Source organism: Pygocentrus nattereri, chromosome 6 (genome assembly GCF_015220715.1).
Source record: "Pygocentrus nattereri isolate fPygNat1 chromosome 6, fPygNat1.pri, whole genome shotgun sequence".
Classification (NCBI taxonomy): domain Eukaryota; kingdom Metazoa; phylum Chordata; class Actinopteri; order Characiformes; family Serrasalmidae; genus Pygocentrus; species Pygocentrus nattereri.
In genome coordinates, this window is record NC_051216.1 from 8494435 (window position 1) to 8516051 (window position 21617).

A 21617-nucleotide genomic window follows, 5' to 3' on the forward strand; every position below is an offset into this window, starting at 1 on the left:
TCGCTCAGATCTTGGTGTGAAAACTGTAAACAGTGTGTCAAGCACTGGAGTATCTCTTTCGGAGAGGGTCACTTCACACACCCTGATTGAGACTCATTCTTCTTCCTCTGTTCAAACTTTTGAAATGGTGTCTGCCATGCAAACATCTACAACATCTGTAAAAAGCTTTGATGTCCAGCTGCAAATGACCTCTGTGGAAGAATGTCTCAAGAGTCCTGCTTTGATCCTGAAAATGAACGATTTGATTGTCAGTCTGGGTGACATGGCTCAGTTTAACTGCTCCTTTGATGGGCAGCCTCTTACAGAAATTGTATGGGACCATAACGGAAGGATGCTTACAAATACAGAGAGAGTGCAATGTATGCACCATGGAGAAGTCTTGTCTCTCGTCATACTGGACGTGCAACTTGCGGACCAGGGGAATTACTGCTGTACGGTTAAAAACAGAATTGGTGAAAATCAAACTTCTGCACGGCTCTCAGTAGAAGGTGGTTACAGGTTTCTTTTTCTCTTTGATGTCCATTCCATCCCATCTTGCTTAAGGCTGGTATTTAATTTAAATGGTGAATATTTTCCATAGTGCTGTAACAGGTTGTAATTTACAATGTAATATTTCATGCAATTAATTTTAATCCTGGAAATAAGTTAAGCTTTCACAAGCCTGGCATAACACCATCCTCCCATCACACTAACTCTTTGGTCAATGCTAAAATACCCTCTTACTTATGAATAATCCCTAATAAATCTCCCTAACTTTATTCTCACTCAGCCAAGGAAGCAACCCCCCAAGCAGAAACCCCCATTCCTTCTGATTCTGTCAGTAAATCTTCTAAAAGTGAATCTGGGTCCAGTACAAAGGCCTCTGATCAAGAAAAACAGGATTCCATACAGAATGTCGGACCACTTCTTTCCTCCTCCCTGAAAGCAAAGTGGCTATTATGCCCACAATACTTACCTGATGTTGTACCATTGGTGGATTATGATATGTATGAAGCAGTTGAGCCAGAGTTCCATGTGGAACTGCCCCCCAAAATCCTTGCCAAGCGAAAACACAATGGGTCTCTTTACTGTGCAGTCAAAGGAATCCCCTCACCCTATGTGGTTTGGCTACATAACGACTTGATTGCTGAAGAGTCAAGGCCATACTCTCTGAAACGTGATGGGCCCTTGTGCTGCTTAAATGTAATGAACGTTGGTCCCACGCAAGGAGGCATTTACACATGCAAAATTATCACCCAACTCAGAGATGAGACAGGTTTGCAATTGCATGCTTTCGTCCTTATCATCCAGTTCTTCTTATCTTCTAGTTCTGGCTTCAGACATACATTATATTTTCAGTATTCTCTCATGCCACATGTATAAAACAAAATATGACATCTCTCAAAAAAATCAATAAAAGGAAAATGATCTTTCTGTAGGGAGTTGTGACTATGTTGGACATCCTTCAAGGATGTTCTTCAGGGGAGATGTGGTCCATTTTCATAGGTTTTAAGCAGAAAATGGATCTAAATCAGTATGTAATGTGAGAACCATCATGTTTACGCTTAAAGCACAGAAATATGCTTCCCAGCCTCTTATTTATTTATTTTTTTCTCCCACAGTGCCAAAGGTGGAAGAGGAATCCTCACATGTGGAAGAAACCAGAGGTAAACTACTTCTACAAAATATGGGTCTGTTAATATTAATAATAAAGATAAATAATTTGCTGACTGGTAATTATATCAGTCACATTACAGTGTACATGTACTTGCAAGAAATATTTTTAACTACAAAAAAAACTGGCCATAAATTTAGGTGTGACCTTTCTTTTTCACCAGCATAAATACTGTAATACATAAACATTTACTTTTTGTGCTCAGCTTTTTCTAGCTTGGCTGTGTCTACTGAAGAGGACTCTTACACAACAAGCCTTCACATAAAAGAAAAAGGCAAAACCTTTGAACTTGAGCCAGATTCGAAATTGTATTCCGAGTCCATAGAGAGACAAATAGAAAAGCCAGTTTTTGTAACCAAACTCTCCCCAGCAATAGCAACTGTTGGAAACACTGCTAAATTTACAGTAATCATATCTGGATTTCCCAAACCAGTTGTTCAGTGGTATCACAAAGGTCAGGTAATAACCTCTTCATCTGTTTATACGTTTGTCCAAGAGAATGAAGAACATACTCTGGTAATAAGTGACATTAAAAAGGAATTAGAGGGAGAGTACTCCTGTACCGCGAGCAACAGACTTGGCAAATCAACCTGTACCTCTTATCTTCATGTTAAAGTGAAGGATGCAAAGAAAGTGGAACAACCTATTACACAACCACCGTATTTCACCAAAGCAGTCGAGTCTGTGCAGTGCACAGTTGGAAGCAGCGCAGTCTTTGAGTACGAAGTTACAGGGGCTCCACCCCCTAGTGTTCAGTGGTTCAGAGGAAGCTATCATATTCAACCTAGTAAATATTGTACCATTGTCAGTAATGTGGATGGGTCTGGTTTCATAAAGTTAACAGACATTCAGCAAAGTGACAGTGGTCTCTACTCATGCAAGGCCTCCAACCTGCTTGGAGAAGCCTCCTGCAGTGCTGAACTAGTTGTCCTCCTTGATACAGTCACTGCAATTCAAAAGCAAGAGCAAGTCATTACACAGAAAACTTATAGGACCTCTGTTTATGAACAAGCCATGGAGTCCCACATGTACAGTGCGAGCCTTTCTGGACAGGCAAGAGCTAGTCGACAGGAGGGACAGCAGATAATTCACACCACAGAAGATAGGCAGACTGTAGCAAACGAATATATAGGTACTCTGAGTGAGTTAAATGTTTCATCAGCAAGTATGCACATGGAGCAAGTAACTCGCCAAGCTGCACTTCTACACTCTTACGAGATGCAAGAGAGAGAAAATGTTACACTGACCCAGCCGCTACCCGCTGTGGCAACACCTTTAAAACAGCTCCATGTGGCTGCAGTGACCTCTACTGTTCAAGAAAGCCAAGGCTTCACGGAACAACACTTTGATCGTATCGAAAGTCCAGAGGTCATAGAGCTTGAGCTCACTGAGGAACAACCCTCAAAAGTGATGTCTGCCGTTTCAGAGAGCATGACGCCTCTTGCTATTGTGAAAGCTGAATCTTTAACTAGCATAGACGGTGAAAAGACACGTTCCATTCCAGAACCAAAACATGCCGTCAGTAGTCATAAAGTTGAGACAAGGTTGGTTATCCAAAAGGAAGAATGTAAGAAAATCCCAGTCCCTCAGGAGGAGAAATGTTTCAGAATAAAAGAAGGAGTTAAAATATTACAATCTACAATAACTTCAGAGAACCTTCAGCTTACTGAGGCTCATTCTTCAACTCTACCATCGCTGGAGTGCACAGAAGGTCTTGTAGGAAAGGAACAATCCAAACCAGTGAATACATCTGTCAGTGAAATAAAACATACGTTTTCAAAAGAAAGTGGTTTTGACGTAGATAAACCAGCTGAGGAAGTCGCACGGTTCTCCAAAGACCAAATGTTAAAATTTGCCCCCATTGCAGAAGAAACGCATAAACTTCAGGCAGACAAAACAGCAACCATAGCAGGTTTAGACAGTGCTGTTTCAGTGCATTCTCAAAGAGAAGGGGATCGAGTGCTTCATTTGCAGGTAATAAGTGACCAGGGTACTCTTTCATCTGAAGGTAGATTTACCAGTGAGAAACCAAGACCGGGCCAAGCTGAATCCAGAAAAAGTCCCATTCTTTTATACACAACATCTGCACATGAGCAGACAGCTCTTAGTTGTGAGCACTTAGCACAGATTTCTTCCAAAGAGTCCACAGTGTCCTTGAAACCATGGGAAGAGGCTCCTGCCAAATTACGTCTTCCGTCAGTGCAGTCAGGGACGACTTTATCCAAAGAAGAACTTCTTTCAATACAAGAGCCTGACCAGCAGATGGCAGTGCAGAGAAAGGAAAAAGCTCGGTTACATGCGGTTACCACAGAAGAGAAAAAAGAACTGAATGCAGATTATTCCAAACATCTTGATGTTACTGTGACAGGGGACAAAACAGAACACAGGATAGAGCCTAAACCTTTGACCATGCTTAATGTGATCTCAGAGCCTATGAAGCTCCAAAAGGAAAGCCCTTTTACAGCTGCTGTGAGGGAACAGCGTGCACTTGTGCAAAAGGAGGAAAGCTGCAATGTTATGTATGCTATGTCCGTGTTGGACAGACATACTTTAGAGGAGGGTCATACTGACAGTCTGAAGGTACTGGATAAGTTTTCTTGCAAGGTAAATGTAGAGCCCAAACTACCTGTGCAGCCTCTGCATGTCGAGGAGAAAGCCATATCCACAGAAAGCTGTGTCACTCTTGAGGCAGCAGAGCAGGATTTTGCGGTTCAAATTCAAGAAGGCCAGTCTCTGAGGCATTCAGTATTAATGGAAGAGAAGCAAACTCTGACAAGTGAAGTGTCTCCGGAAATTATCAAACCAGAGACGTCGATAATAAATATCATCACTCAGCCTACAGGACCTCTTCAAGTGACAGAGTCTCAAGAAAGCCAAACCCTTCCAAAGGAGTTTACATTTGTGATTTCCGTACCAAAATCCCACTCTTTGGATATCAAACAACAGCTGAGAAGCGCCTTCCTGTGTGCCACGGCCCGTGATCAACCCTTAATCCTGGCAGATGTGGTCCGCAGCTTAGAAGTTGTGGAAGTGAAGGAGGTCAAGGCACGAAAAGAACCTAAGTACACAATGTTCTCATATCTTATTACAACAACATCTGCCCCAGTAGAAATAACTGTTGCTTTTGAGGGGGAATATCCTCAGACAGCTGATCTCAAAACTGAACTTCAGGCAGCCTTAAACTCCCTTATTTACAAGGAACAACAGGTCCTCACTTCTGAACAGCTTGACGCAATGGCAGTTCTCAGACACCAGAGAGTACAGCTTAGTATGGCTCCCTCAAAAGAGATACTATCACCTGTGGTAGAGACTGTCCAGTTGACAGAAAATGTGGAAGCTTTTATCTCACCTAAAACACAGTCAGCTGCTTTGAAGACTGAAGCCAAAGATTCTTTTAAGTATATTCTTGCAGAAGAGTCAACACATCTGGTGACTCAGATAACCACTGAAAGAAAACTGGACATCCAAAGGTCCATTCAGACTGAAATGAAATCTATATCAGTACAAGGCTTTGAAAGAGATGTAGGTCTTGGAGGTGTCACTGCTACTGTGCCAATGACTTCAATTCCAGGTGAAGGGCATACAGAGATCCTTATTCAGAAAGAAAGGACTGAAGAATTTCTTAAAGAGGACATAACACCAGAAAGAACGTTGAAATATCAGACTTCAGCCAAGGAGCTTTTGTTTGAAATGCCATTAGAGGATATTGCAGTGGTGGAGGGTTCTGTGGTTACATTTACTGTTAGAATTAAACATGTGATTAATGTTAGCTGGTTTTTCAGCGGTAAATTGATCAAATCTGGCAAAGAGTTCAAATGTTCCAAAGACCATGACACATATACTTTAATAATCAACAAAGTTATAAAGGAAAAACACGAAGGAGAATACACATGCGAGGCTGTGAATGACGCCGGCAAGGCCTCAACATCGTCACGGCTCACAGTGGTCTCAAGAGGTTGTATTATGGGGATGTTTTTTATCACCATAAATGAGACATCTAATCATTAACAGCTTTCAATTTGGGAGTAGAAGATTCAGATAATCACTAATTAACTAGGTGCCTGTATCACCAGCATATTCTCATCACTTCACCTTTTTTGTGGCATTTTTTGGGGGAAATTTGATCACGTGTGGAAACTCTCACCTTCTTCCATCACTTCAACATATATAATGTTCCCAATATTTCCATGTTCTTTGTTCCATTCATCAAGCATGTGTTGGTACATCATTTCACAGTGTGGCTCTTCATCAAATCCTCATGAAAAACAGATTTCTCTAACATTCACATCATTTCTTTTTCGCAGTCACTTGAGGACTACTACCGTTTTCACCTTATCCATACTACATCCTGCTGACCACAGTCTAGCTCTGTATAAAATAATTGATAAGTGTATTAATTGGTGTGTTTTGTCTCATGCAATTCAGTGCCACCAGTTTTCAAGCGAAAAATCCAAGACCTTGAAGCCAACGTTGGCAGCTCTGCGAAGTTTGAATGCGAGACCGAAGATGCACCCGACGTGACCTTCAAGTGGTTCAAATCTGACTCTGAGATCAGACAGAGCGACAAGTACAGGATCATCAGCCGCTATACCACATCATCTCTGGAGCTCCTGACTTCAACCAAAGCTGACGGTGGTGAATACACCTGCCTCGCTTCCAACAGGCATGGCAGCGACAGCTGCAGCGCTAACCTGAACATCACTGGTAAGTTAAATGGGTTTTTATTATTTAAAGCTTTGCTTCTAGAATAGATTGAATATAACAGAAATTCTAAGCTGCTGAGCAGTTTTTATTTCAGGTGTTTTTATATAAGCTGTAGAAATGTCAAAGCTCATAGTGCATGGACACTATTAGAACCATAATCTGTCTGATTATTCAGATTTGATAGCTCTTTTCTGATTTTGATAAAAGGTGGGTTGGTTGAGGGACTGTCGGTAATGTTTCTGTAATGTTTTCGGTAATGTGTGTCGGTCATGTTTCTGCTGTCTTTGTGCCACTACTATGTCGTTAATAGTGCCAGAATGTAAATGGTGGTGTCTACTGTCTTCAGCGCTTTGAGCGATATCAAACAACTTCAGATGGCAAGATTTTGCCTTGATGTTGACAAATATGTTTATGTGCTGCAGGAATATGCAGTGATCTTCAGAATCACTGAGTCTCTTATTTTTCTCAAATCAGAGGTTATTCTCTTCTGTGTTAAACGTCTTGTAACCAAGTCAGAGTCAAAAAACTTTGATGGAAATCATGGAAGTATTCACTTTGTGATGACAGGATCTTCAATGGCATGAATTTGCATCTCTTCCAGACTTAAATATGGAGTGTCTTTCTGATAAAAACATGTACACTCTTTAAAAAAAAGGAACTTCAAGGCCTTTGCAAGGCATGCATCGAATAGGTGGTACAGCCATGTGCAGTTCAGATATCACTGTTGTAGAGAAACCTTAATTTGTAAAGGTTTTGGACATATTAAGTGTAGCTGTGGGCATCTTGAGTGTGTAGTGGATAACTGTGAATATTGTTTGAAGATGGCAAACAACCATACAATACAGTGGATTATAAACACTCAAAAATAAATATTAAAATAATAATTGCAAGTTTTGTGAGCCCAGAGGCAAAATATAAAGTTAAAGATAGTATAAGATAAATCAGATTTTTTGGCTAATGATCCTGGAAGCATACATTTTTTCTCACTTGTGACCAAACAAGGTAAGTACCTGTCATATTCCATGTTCACAGCATCTTTGTGAAGTTCATATGTATACTGTGGTGTATAAAGTCTCTGTGTCCTTGTGGTTTGTCGTAAGCTTTGAATCACTTGTGAAAATGGAAAGTTGGGGATGCTGTCCCGTCTTTCATAAGTTCTAATGTTGTTGTGAATGATATGAGAATAGTGCAAAACCTTTGAGGGAGGTCTGCTGACGTTGGAGATTATGGTCATTGTTCCTCCGGGTAGTAAAATTTATTTGTACGTTTATTTAATGAAATGCTAAAATAGGCTGATTGTGCAGGTTGCATTATTATATTGCTTGTAACAGGTTAATGACGGTCATAATAGCAACCAGAACATTATTGTTGGTGTCCATAGGACATGAGATCATGATTATGATCAAAAACTTTCATTTTTATTCTCAGAACCTTCTTCTGTCACGAAAGAATTACAAATGCTGGATGTAGAGAAGGGACCCAGTGCTCTGTTTCAGTGTGAGCTTATTGGTGCTGGCCCATTTGGAGTTAACTGGTTAACTAACAAAAGACCAGTCATTTTGGATAAAAAGCACAGTCTTCGTTTTCAAGATTCAGTTGCACATTTGGAGATACTTTCATTTGAAAAATCAGATATTGGGGAATACCAATATTGTTTATCAAATGAAGCTGGAAAGATCTCTTCAGAATCAGTTGCTGAGTCGAGAGGTTAGTATGTCAGAGAAAGAGCAGCCTCTGATGGTTTCCCCACCACTAACAAGTGTGTTGCAACTAACATGCAGCGTGGGCTGTAAATTTAAGCTTTAAACAGCTAACAAAGCATTGGACGACTTGCGTATTTCTGATGTTGGCATGGCCAAAAATGACCAGTGCAACTTTAATGGTATGCTCAATCTGCAATATCAAAGTGTTTCAGAACATTGACTGCAACACAATCCAGGAATGCACTAGTGCAGTTTTGAGATTTTAGTTAAAGAATTTCATATCGAATGTAACTTGTTCTGATGTAATCGGATGTAAAGTTCTGTTGAGTTCTGTTGAATTCTATGAGTCCATCAAGAAAAACACAAAACTACAGAAAGTGATGAATCCCCAGTGTTTTTGATAGCATATCTACTGGCAATTTTTCGTAATGTGATTTTATAAGTCGTTCTGATGACATGATGTAAGTATAGTCATAAGAATATATATTTTTGTATACTTGTACATGGCACCATGTGTTGACATATCTTCAGATACTTCTACCCTTTTGCTCTTCGTTCTTGGAGAGATAGTTTTGTCCTCCCTCTTCTTTCACTTGTCCATTGGGAACTCTTCAAATAGGATGTTGCATGGACTGTTCATGGACCATGGGAAGTAAGAATTCTGCTCTACAACAACTTAGTGACTGACCTTCTATACCATATACCATAAACTACAAGTGGAGTGCACATTCATTGGATCCTCAAAAAATGTTTTTCACTTGCTGTAAGAATGGAAAAAAGCTTTATCTCTCATATAGATGCATGGAAATAATGGAAAACTCTTGACTTTTGGAACATCTACATGAGTGTACTGAGGAAACTTCTGGAAGATATTTATGTGAAATTTTAAATGTCTCTTCAATGACTGATTAGCTGATAGCTTGAGGCTTTGTGATAGAGGCAGGTGTTGGATTAGAGGTAGCAAGTGACACTCGGTTTGAAATTGTGTTTCCTGTCGGTATCTGACAGTAATACAGATATACAGACTTTGTATTTGGTTTCTAGTTGTGTGGGCCATGTGCTAATGTGGAGCACATTTGTTCACTTCTTGTTGCTGGTTTACCACAATTCTTTGGATTCTCAGTGCCTCAGCATTGCTTTCCAACCCTCACGATGAGAATATGGACAGTCATCTTTCTGAAGCTGCCAGCCACAGACTACACATGACAGCCATGTTTCTCAAAATGCCTGAAGAGGAAGAAGAGCCCAAAAGTTCAAGAAATACTTGTCAGATTTCTTAAAGGAAAAAGATGTCAAATCTCTTGTGGATGGAATTTGCGACCCACCTTGGAATGTGTATGTTCAGTGTATTAATGGATCTTCTCTTACTGAAAAGATGGTCAGCTGTGATCACAGCCCTCTGATGAAGTTTTACTCTTTCAAGGAACACTGTTAAAAAATTTCCCACCAATGTTTGATAATACAGTGACTATTGATGGACTTTTTGAAATGAATATTTTACAAAGGATCTGTACAGTGATGCTGGTGTAACTTATCGCCTTACTGTTCCTCACAGTGCCAGCACCTCCCTGCTTTACGAAGAAGCTGAGCAACATTTCTGTCCCAATGAGCCATAAGCTACGACTTGAGTGCACATTCACTGGATCACAAAAAATGTTTGTCACGTGGTACAAGGATGGAAAACAGCTTTATGCCTCTTACAAATACAACACCAAAGTAACAAAGAACTCTTGCATTTTGGAATGTCTGCATAAGTGTTCCAAGGAAACTACTGGAAGATACTCATGTGAAATTTCAAACGCTTATGGAACTGATATGTGTCAAGCTGAAGTGGTCGCAGTCACAGGTTCGTATCTCGTCCTGCTGAAGCACGTCTTTCTCAAGTTCTTCAACAGTTTAAACTCCATAAAGTGTAGCCATAAAGTGTTCTGCATGCCATGCATGCTCAGAAGAGTATTTCTATGATGCCTGCCATTAAATCAAATAAAGAATTTGCGGTTGCAGTGTTTGGAATTATTTAGGAAGAATGACCTAAGAAGCACGAAAGAAATGAGCCTGAATATCATGGATTTGCCCAACAATAGCTCTGATTAAATAACTTGTTCAATGCTGTTTCTTCAGAACCCGCTTGTTTTGTGAGAAAACTGAAGCACACGATTGTTCCAATGAGCCAGAAACTGAGACTCGATTGCACATTTAAAGGAGCCCCGAAAATATTTGTGACCTGGTATAAGGACGGAAAGCAGGTTTATGCTTCTTATAGGTATAACACAAAAGTCACACAGGACTCCTGTGTTCTGGAATGTTTGCATGAGTCTACCTCAGAAACATCCGGGAGATATTCGTGTGAAGTATTGAATGCTCATGGATCCGACATCTGTCATGCTGACGTGATAGCAGTGACAGGTTTGTAATCTACTGGATCCTCTAAGCATGTCCTTTGAAATAAGAATCACCTGGGATAGCTGTGTTAACATTCATATAATCATTGTGACAATGTTCCTCACAGAGCCTGCCCGGTTTGAGAAGAAACTGAAGGATCTTGCGGTCCCTATGAGCAGCAAGCTAAGACTTGAGTGCACATTCAAAGGAGCCCCAAAAATATTTGTTACCTGGTACAAGAATGGCAAACAACTATATGCTTCCTACAGATACAACACCAAAGTGACTAAAAATTCTTGCATCCTTGAGTGCCTCCATGAATGTAATGAGGACACCCCTGGGAGATACTCTTGTGAAGTTTTGAATGCTTATGGATCTGATATCTGTCATGCTGCAGTGACTACAACGACAGGTTCGTACATAAGGATGGGCTCTTGGTCATGTATTCTTTGTTGTAGTGCTAGTAGACTCTCAAATGGACTGTGGAGAAACTGTTGTCTATATGCTTCTGCTTATATTTTATTATAATCGTGGTGTTTCTCTCAGATTTTCCACGTTTTGTGAAGAAGCTTAAGGGTGTCATCATCCCTTATGGGCAGAAGCTTAGACTGGAGTGCACATTCACTGGAGCGCCAAAAATGTTTGTCACTTGGTACAAGGATGGCAAACAGATCTACGCTTCTTACAGATACAACACCATAGTCATTGAAAATTCCTGTATTTTGGAATGCTTGCATGGAAGTGCCAGAGAAACTACTGGAAGATACTCCTGTGAAATTTCAAATTCATATGGAAGTGCTATCTGTGACACTCAAGTGACAGCAATTACAGGTTTGTAAGCCATTAAATTGTGGACTTGGTCGTTCTGCCCTATTTATATATCTGTCTTTTTGCCTCAAAACTATTAAGATGGCTGTTCTTAGCGAAAATAACACTGACAAAAAATTTGATATTTCACTCAGAACCTGCTCGCTTCATGAAGAGGCTCATGGACATCTCTATCCCTAAGAGCAGCAAATTGCGACTTGAGTGCACGTTTACAGGGAACCCACAAATATTTGTTACATGGTACAAAGATGGAAAGCAGCTGTATGCATCATACAGATACAACACAAAAGTGACTAAGAGTTCCTGCGTCTTGGAATGCCTGCATGAAAACAATAAGGATACTCCAGGAAGATATTCTTGTGAGGTTTCAAATTCCTTTGGAACTGATACCTGCCATGCTCAAGTGACCACAGTGATGGGTTAGTGTGAAAGCTTTGTGATTCCTATTTTAGTTTGGAATTTAGCTACGATTCCAGTAACGCAATTGTTTTTGACTGACATGATGCTATCCCAGTAGTATTTTAGAATATTTATCTTGTAAACCTGGAAGTTGTTGAGTAATGTGGACCTTGTGCACACACGGCATATTAAACTGACATGATACCAATCTTCTCAGATGCTCCCTGCTTTGTGAGAAAGCTGAAAGACATTTCCATCCCAATGAGCCAAAAACTGAGACTTGAGTGCACATTCAATGGAGCCCAGAAAATGTTTGTCACCTGGTACAAAGACGGCAAACAGCTCTACGCTTCTTACAGATACAACACTAAGGTCATAGACAACTTGTGCATCTTGGAATGTCTACATGAGTGTAGCCAGGACACCACAGGAAAATACTCTTGTGAAATCTCAAATGCTCATGGAAAAGATATCTGTCATGCTCAAATAACTGCTGTCACAGGTTTGTAAAGATTGGCACTAATGCTTGTCCATTTCTCATTTTACAAGTATTTAGATGGAAACTCTTGCTTTGGAGCTTGTTTTTTTTTAACAGAACTGATATAGAATTGTTAGCTGGCATGTAGTTGAAAGGTATATCTCTGACCAGTCATGAGGAGAAGGCTAAAGTGTTTCAATCCTCTTTCTCTCAGAACCTGCCTGCTTTGTGACGAAGTTGACAGATCTCTCGGTACCAATGAGCAAAAAGTTAAAACTTGAATGCACATTCACTGGAGTGCCAAAAATGTTTGTTACTTGGTACAAGGATGGCAAGCAACTCTACGCATCATATAGATATAATACCAAAGTCACATCGAACTCATGTGTCTTGGAGTGTCTTCATGAGTCCAACAAAGAAACCAGTGGAAAATACTCTTGTGAAGTTTCAAATGCATATGGAACCGATATCTGCCATTGTCAAGTGACTGCAGTTACAGGTTTGTAAATTGCACAGGACTCCAGAGGATGCTTGCCTGCATTGCGGATGTCACCTTTCTCGTCATGCTCTTGTAAAGCCTTAGATCTGTGTACCTTACAAGTGAGCAAGTTGATATTGCAGGGTGGGACAGCATGGTGTCTGAGATGGTATTGCTGTTGGTCTACGGTATTTTGGTGTGATGCTATGATTGGCAGTTGTTGCACGAGCTTGGAAGACATTGATTTATCTTAATTGAAATCACTCCTTTTTTTTCCTCCAGAGTTTCAGTTCTACAGTGATAGAGGCATGTGACTTAAGGGTCTGGTTTTTTGTTGCTTGATTTGTGGATGTGATTGGATTGAGGTGTCTCCATTTGTCTTCGTGTCTGCACGCTTTTTGAAGAACATGAAAGTTGCTTTTCTATTCCACATCTGGATTTCCTACATTGGAAAAATTGAGAAGTGGAATGGTTTGTTCTAGCATGTTGTTCAGGGTGTGCTACAGCGTGTTGGTCTGGTGCTTGTCGTTTTGACCAAAGTAATTTAATGATTCTGCTGTCCCTCTTAGAACCTGCTCGCTTTGTGAAGAGGTTGAAGGACACAGTTTTCCCTATGAGCAGCAGACTGAGGCTTGAGTGTACTTTCACCGGAGCTCCAAAGTTGTTTGTAACATGGTACAAAGATGGAAAGCAACTCTATGCCTCATACAGATATAACACAAGAGTGACAGAGAATTCCTGCATCTTGGAATGCCTACATGAGTGTAACAGAGAGACTCCAGGAAAATACTCTTGTGAAGTCTCGAATTCCTTCGGAACTGATATCTGTCATGCCAATGTGACAACAGTGACAGGTTTGTATCACTTCTCTATAGATCTATATTTTTACCAACCAGTTGATAGTGTCATCATGTTTAGTTTGGACAGAATTATACTGAGGATGGCAACATTTCGATTTTCTATCCCTCAAAATGATGAAAATACGTTTACTGATCTGTTGTTCCTCTCAGAACCTGCCCGGTTTGAACAGAAGCTTAAGGACATGAAAATTGCCATGAGCAAGAAACTGAAGCTTGAGTGTACATTCACTGGTGCTCCTAAAATATTTGTGACATGGTACAAGGATGGCAAACAGATTTACGCCTCTTATAGATACAACACAGCAGTTGTTGGAAACTCCTGTTCTTTGGAATGCCTACATGAGTGCACTAAAGACACTACAGGAAAATACTCTTGTGAAGTGTCCAATTCCTATGGAACTGATATCTGCCATGCTCAAGTGACTGTAGTTTCTGGTTAGTATGACATCTGAGGCTTCTGGATAATCTTATCCTTCATTAATACACTTCTTTTATTGAATAATTAAAAGTACCCATATACACATTAGTAATAGTTAATCTGTCATTATGACAGTTCTGTGATTGGTTTAATGTTGTTCCTCTCAGGACCTGCTCGATTTGTGAAGAAGCTGTCCGACCTGTCCCTAAAAGAGGGCCAAAATTTGAGACTTGAATGCTCTTTCACTGGGATGGAAAAATTGTTTGTCACATGGTACAAGGACGGCAAGCAGATCTACGGCTCTTACAGATACAACACCAAAGTCATTGGAAACACTTGTGTCTTGGAATGTCTTCACGAGTGTGACAAAGAGACTGCTGGAAGATACTCTTGCGAAGTTACAAATGATGATGGAAGTGATATCTGTCATGCACAGGTCACCGTAGGGTCAGGTCAGTAAAGTGAAGTGAAATCTTTAAATCGGCTTTTTTTATGGACCATACGTGAGTTTCTTGTCTTGCGCTTCAGTTCGATCATTTACAAACAACAAAATGCCTTGAGTCTTCTATCAGAACAATGCTAGCATTCAAAATAAAACATCAAGAGTCCTTCCTAGAAATTCAGAGTACTCAATTACAGCAACAATATTGGAATAATATAAGAATTTCCAACTGTGTAAAGAAACACTATGGGGAATATACTTGCATCAAATAGAGTTAGAACTGCTTCTTGTATTGCACAACTTACACTTCAAGGTTTGATTTACAAAGAAACTCTTTTGTACCAGATTTTGTATGTTGTTTAATTTTTGCCTAAATGTGCTTTCTAAGATATAAAGAGTGCTCCTGTCTTTGATAAAAAAAAGCTTTTCCCTATAGATGTAACGGTGGGGTATGCTGGGCTAGAGTGTCACATGACTGGTACATTACCAATAAGCCTGGTCAAATGGTGGTAAAATGCTCTACAGGACAAATGACAAGTTTTCTTAACCCTCCTATCGTCCTTGGGGTCAATTTGACCCCATTCAATGTTTATCATTCAAAAAATAGTAGTTAACTTTTTTTCTTTTACTTCATATTTCATGACTTTTCCTAATTTGATGGGGACAACTGATAAAGCATAAAATTGTCATGATGATATTTTTTCAATGTGCTGAACACATATTGCACGCATTGGTGGTCCTCAGGGGTCAGTTTGACCCCAAGCTGTTTTAGCTGTTAAAACTTGTCTGTCAGTGTGTGTGACCTAACATGACCACACCTGCAGGTGCAGTTGATACATTTGAGTTGATATATTTCATATATATATATATATATATATATATATATATATATATATATATATATATATATATATATATATATATATGAATATATATGAAATATATTGATATATATCATGAAACGTGGCAGGTGTCAGGTCTGTCCGACCCAAAACGATTGTAAGGCCAGCATAACCTGTTCAAAATGCAAAAAATATGTCTGCAAGGAGCATGCACATACACTCTGCACATCCTGTGTACAGTAGTGCAGACTAACAGCTTCACTGTGGGCATAAAGAACTGTTTCATGTTTTGACGACTATCATGTTCAAACTTTCGCAAACGGGTGGATTTTCATGTTGTTTGTCTCTAAAGACTAGAAGTTTACTGTGGGCTATTCCTAACTATTCCATGTTTTCACTAGTATCTGACATGTTCTCATTGTCCATTTTCTGTCTCAGAAATGCCCCCCCCCCCATATAAACAAACAAACAAACAAAAAACTCTATAACTCTGCCACTGCCGGTCCCAAGCCCAGATAACAAAAGAGGAGGGGTGAGCGAGATCTTAAAGTAACAAGACACAAATATATTACAAAAAATAGTAAATAAAAAATATGTAAATAAAAAAATAAGTAAATAAATATGTTTATGAGAGGAAAGGGGGGGTCACCAACATTAATCAACATGGTCCTTCTGTGAGAGTCATGAATGTGCTCTCAACATGAAAGTTTTTCTGATGGTGGCGCTACAGTAAAGGTCCTATCCATCATCACCAAAACAAGACTTGTGGTCATTAATGTTGAGAAGTAAATTTGAGAAGATTTGTATGAAAAATTCAAGATAAATTAATTCTAAGTTAAAGGTTTGGCCTGATGGTGGCGCTAGAGGACACGTCAACTCACTGATTTTCAAGGGGTTATTTATGCATTCAACAAGTAAACAAAGTGCCTGTCATACAAACGTGGTCAACAATATTCTGTAAATCATTTTCTGGAGATAATATCCCTGATTTGGACCAAATTTGTTATTATATTGAGGACGATAGGATGGTTAAGTGCATAATAGCCCATGTCTGACTATCAGGCAAATAATTAGACTTAGCCATGTACTTGTGCTGTGCTAGTAATGAGATTGGAAAAGACTCATGTTTCTCTCGGCTGTTTGTGAAAGGTATTTATTCATTAGCCTCTTTTGCGATTGACAGTTTGTCTGAGAATATGCAACAACTAATCTGATAATGTATGTTTTGTTTCCAGATCGGAAAATTGCACCAACCTTCACTAAAAAACTCCCAGAGCACGTGAAGGACACTGTGGGCAAACTGATGAAGCTTGAGGGTCGTGTATCTGGATCGCAGCCATTGTCCGTCAGCTGGCACAAAGATGACAGGGAAATCTTTAGCTCGGACAACTGCGAAATGATCTTCAAGAACAATGTAGCTGTGCTGTGTATAAAGAAAGCCCAAACCTCAGACAGTGGCACTTACACTTGCAGCGCTTCTAATGAAGCTGGTACTGCCTCCTCCCAAGTGGTGATCAGCATCACAGGTACACAGTGCTTGATTTACTTTGTTTGGTTTCTTCAACAACATTTTTTTTATTTACCCTTATATTTGCATGTTGTATTGTTTTTGATCATATTTAAGTAAAACTTTCTCAGACTAGTCCTTAGGGATTCTCTGTCAGTCCACAGTTTTGTGACTATTCCGAAGAGCTATTGCCAGAGCCGGATTCTGTTCCAGCTCCAAGCTTTGTGTGCATCAGAAGATAATTGTGCATGTGATGTATGTCTCTGAGGCTTGGGCTGAGTTTAGCCTGACAAGCCTTTCTTCTAAAACGTCTAAAAAATGTTCAAAATCACAGTGCTGATTAGTTTTTCTGGTATTTTTCAAATCCAGAAGAACAAACGGCGCCTACCTTTGAAACGACTCTTAAGCCTGTAACAGTGGATGAGGGTGCAAGGCTCAGCTTTAGCTGCAAAGTCTTTGGCTCTCCACCATTGAAAATTCAGTGGATGAAGGACAGAAGGGAGGTGACATCTTCTGCCACCACCAAGATCACATTTATAGATGGTATTGCCACACTAACTATCGACAGGGCATCCAAAGCCGATGCAGGAGACTACCTGTGCAAGGCAACCAACAATGCTGGTAGCGATTTCTCCAAGGCCAAGGCCATCATCAAAGGTACTATATGAATCTGAGAATGTGTATAATGAATGTTCTTAATGTTCATATTTGAATCTTTTAATATGTTCTCTTTTTCTTTCTTATATGTCTTAGTTTTAGTGTCTTGCTGCAAAAGAGGACAAATGTCCATAATTACTTTTCAGGCCAAAAAATTGTAACGCAAAACATTCAAGATTTAATATTCACTTTTTACAAAATCAGCTTTTTTCTTTCATCATTTATGATGAAAACCATCACATTTGCAGTCTGTTTAATACTACAGACTTTCAATTTCATGAACTACTCTTTCTGGTTTTTGATGCTGTGATAAATAGGTAATCTAACATGTGCCGCAATGACTGTACAGATGTTGGCACAAACGTCTGTAAGACATTACTTTGCTCAATGATATATTCATTGTAAAGTTTCATATTCTTCAAGTTGAGTATGATCGTTGGGACAACAGTTCATACCAATCATGTCTTTATGTTTTAAGTCTCTTCATCCATTTATTCTCTTTGCTCTTCAACTGCTGGTTTCAATCAGAAAAAGCAGGAATAACTCCTGCGCCAGCTCAGGCCGCTGCCCCAGCACCTGTGGCAGCTAAGAAATTGGACAACTTGTTCTTCATTGATGAACCAAAGAGTGTTCGCATCACTGAGAGTAAGTCGTTGTTCCCTTAGAAGCGGAGTGCTTGTACTGTTATGCAGTTGATATTTAACATAGACAATTGGCATCATACCATATTCTGACTTACAGAGGGCACTGCAACCTTCATCGCCAAGGTTGGTGGTGATCCTATTCCTAACGTGAAATGGATGAAAGGCAAGTGGAGACAGATGACTCACGGTGGTCGCATCAGTATTGAACAGAAGGGCCAAGAGGCCAAGCTGGAGATCAGAGAAGCGACTAAGTCTGACTCTGGCCAGTATAGATGTGTAGCATCTAACAAACATGGAGAAATTGAGTGCAGCACTGCCTTGAATGTTGATGAGAAGCAAGAAGCTGCAGCTCAAATGGTGAAACTGAAGAAGTGAGTTTGATGTGTTCTTTACTTCAGAAATAAATAGCAATCTTTTATATAATCTTTATCTTAAACATATTATAGTATAATATAACAATAATCTTTGTTTTATTCAAAAAAGGAAACACTTTGAATATTGACATTTGGCTGTCTTTTGTCATATTCAGGACACCATCAAAGCAGAAAAGTCCAAAGGAAGATAAAGACATTGACATAGTTGAGTTATTAAGAAACGTAGATCCAAAAGAGTATGAAAAATATGCTCGCATGTACGGCATCACAGACTACCGTGGCCTTCTTCAGGCCATTGAGCAGCTGAAAAAAGAGAGGGGTGAAGAAAGTGGAAGACCAGTAGGTTTATTTATCTTTTTGGTTTCATATGTTATCTTGTTTTCTTACAGCATAATTGGTTGTGAATCATTAATGCATGAAATACTTAATGCTCTGTTTTGAATCAGGAACACGCGCGTGGCAGAGAATCTGATGAAGATATGGTTAAACTTGTGGCTGATTTGCAGAGGAGAATGGAACACACTGAAGTATGACTCTTTGGAAAAGCAACAAGAACAACATAAAAAAAAAAACTCGTAACAAATTCAGCTCTTATTTTTATGAGATGCTTATTGATATCTTGAACATGTGCACTTATTTTCTGTTTACAGCCCATTACCCTGCTTAATGACATCAAAGATCAGACAACCCAAGTTAATAAGGAGGCTGTGTTTGAGTGTGAAATTAAGATCAACTACCCAGAAATCACACTATCTTGGTACAAAGACACACAGAAGCTTGAAACCAGTAGTAAATATGAGATTAAAGCAGTGGGCGACCGCCATTCGTTGAAGATCAAGAACTGTCAGACGAGTGACCAGGGAAATTACCGCGTCGTTTGTGGCCCACATATCTCCAGTGCCGCACTGTCGGTGTTGGGTAAGTCCTCTCTCCAGTACATGTTTTGAATTCTGTCTACTTTTTGAAGTGTGCTGAGGCAAATATGTCACCTCTCCTGCAGAGAGTGATGAACATGAGCAGAAGCCTTCACCTGGTAAGAAGGCAAAGCTGCCTATAGTGCAGCGGTTTCTCACTTCATATACAAACGCATGGGTTTATCATATTAATATGCACCTCCCTTTGATCGCTTTTAAAGGTTCATTTCATCAGTAAGTAGGTAGAGGAGCGAACCATGTTTACAAATGTCTTTTTAGATCCACATGCTTGTCATGTGCCCAGGCTGTCCATTAACCTCTTCGCTCTGTTTTCGTCTTCTCAATATTAAACACCAACCTTGCTTTCATTTTCTTAATGCTCTTGAACTGCTTGGTCCTAGTGGCCTTATTCTTGTTCAGAACAAAATGGTAGGTGAATAGTGCATGTTCTTGAATGGTGTATTTTCACTAAGCTTAATGTAGGGATCTAGAAAGATATGAAATATGCATTTTAAGACATAACCACTTCAAATCATGTCTTATTTGTAGCTGATCAAATTCAATTCACCAAACGCATCCACAACATTATGGTGAAGGAACGCCAGACCGCCACTTTTGAGTGCGAGCTGTCCTTCGACAATGCCGTGGTCACATGGTATAAAGACTCTTTCGAGCTTAAAGAGAGTCCAAAGTATACCTTCAGGTGTGAGGGAAGACGTCACTTTATGATCATTCGTAATGTAACATCTGAGGATGAAGGTGTGTACATTTAAATATCTCAGCAGTGCTTTTGAATACTCCTTGAACTTGCATTTTAATTAAAGACACTCCGTTATCTGCAAAACGTTTTAGGCGTGTACTCGGTGATCGCGCGATTGGAACCTATGGGTGAGGCTACAAGTACAGCTGAGCTTTACCTGTCAGGCAAAGGTACCAGTTGTTAAATAATAGACATTAAAATGAGAATAATTTATTTTCTGGGTGCTGAATCCCAGCAATGACAATTTACCTCTATCCACAGAAATTGATCTGGGAACAATGTCTTATGGTGAGTACTTTTCAATTGAGATCGCCAAAAACCTACTGGACCAAACAGCTTAGTCGTTCCCGTATTAGTCATTATCAGTAAAATATTTTGTGAAACTGATAAACATAATTAATTAACACAGTAAAATCTGCTCTATGTGTAGATGTCCCTGATACAACAATACAAGTACCTGAGATGTCATCTATTATTAGTTTCAAAGGTAAGACTAGATCATTAGAAACCCGACATCATGCAGTATTATATAATACATTTGCTAAACCAAGCAGCTGTTATAATAATGCATTCTTTCAAACCTTCTTCAAAAGAAGAATCATCTGAATATTATTACGAAGAAAAACGTGAAGTATCAGGTACTGTTTGTTATTCCATATGTAACCAACTGACTCTTCACAGTTTTCTGCCAACTCCTCTCTAATAAGCTTTCCATCCACCAGCAAATCATGTTTCTTGGTGTATTAACCTTATAAGCTTACAACCATGAAGACGATAAGCATCCATTTCACTTCCACATGTTACTGCCTAATGTCTAATGTCACCTACATTCAATCTGTCACTTACATCCATGTCTAAAAAGCTGGAACATCATATTGAGCATATTTTTTGTCCTAACTAATTAACCAAAAGGGTTACACTTGGATGCATCTTGACTTTTTGTGAAACTTGTCTTAATAAAATAATGACAATCTTGACATCACTGAGCTAAACATGTTTATTAAATCCAATTTTAGGAGCTTAGTTAAGCTTGTTTGCTTCTTTCTTTCCTTTTGCTTTGGTGTTGACCATTTACAGTAGAGTATGAGAGGCGGACAGTCCAAGAAGAAAAAGTAATTCATGAATTTTCATCAACTCAAGGTATACTGTGGCTTAAAGTCTTGTTTTCATTAATTGAGAGTTCAATGTTTGGCTCACTTTGTGTCTGAACGCTGTCCTTCATCCTCTTGTTAGTTTTTACTCCTGTCCTCACCATCCATTTCCTGCAGTGCTTGAACGTTTGTTCTCCTCCACTGACCAATAATCCAGAGTTTTCCTTTCTTCCCCCATATGTACAGTCCAGCTGTGATATGCTGTGTTCTGTGCCCATTTACATTAGTGAGAGGTTTCGATGTATGTTGTATTGCTAAGTGTGTGTGTTTGTTTTCTTTCAGAACCAAAGAAGCCAGTGGAAGAATTTGTCACCAAAATTGTGGCGGAAAAAACGGAAGAAAAGCCGCAACAAGGTATTAAGAGAAAAACATGCTTGTGCCTGATCGAGCTTACGGCTGTCGTGGGCTTTGCTATTAACATT

At 39.5% G+C, this 21617-nt stretch overlaps 1 protein-coding gene across 1 annotated transcript in view; it reads left to right on the forward strand.

The window, feature by feature from the left end:
* The window catches only part of ttn.1 (titin, tandem duplicate 1), a 149029-nt gene that overhangs the window by 27613 nt on the left and 99799 nt on the right, over positions 1–21617 (forward strand). Inside the window, exons 36-53 of the mRNA XM_037539622.1 lie at positions 1602–1646; positions 1860–5609; positions 6080–6358; positions 16424–16714; positions 17065–17352; positions 17881–17997; positions 18094–18367; positions 18526–18709; positions 18817–18897; positions 19021–19288; positions 19371–19403; positions 19834–20043; positions 20137–20214; positions 20306–20332; positions 20475–20531; positions 20638–20682; positions 21122–21184; positions 21478–21549. Of these exons, the coding sequence (XP_037395519.1) occupies positions 1602–1646; positions 1860–5609; positions 6080–6358; positions 16424–16714; positions 17065–17352; positions 17881–17997; positions 18094–18367; positions 18526–18709; positions 18817–18897; positions 19021–19288; positions 19371–19403; positions 19834–20043; positions 20137–20214; positions 20306–20332; positions 20475–20531; positions 20638–20682; positions 21122–21184; positions 21478–21549 (6162 nt within the window). The remainder of the gene's footprint in view (positions 1–1601; positions 1647–1859; positions 5610–6079; positions 6359–16423; positions 16715–17064; positions 17353–17880; positions 17998–18093; positions 18368–18525; positions 18710–18816; positions 18898–19020; positions 19289–19370; positions 19404–19833; positions 20044–20136; positions 20215–20305; positions 20333–20474; positions 20532–20637; positions 20683–21121; positions 21185–21477; positions 21550–21617) is intronic.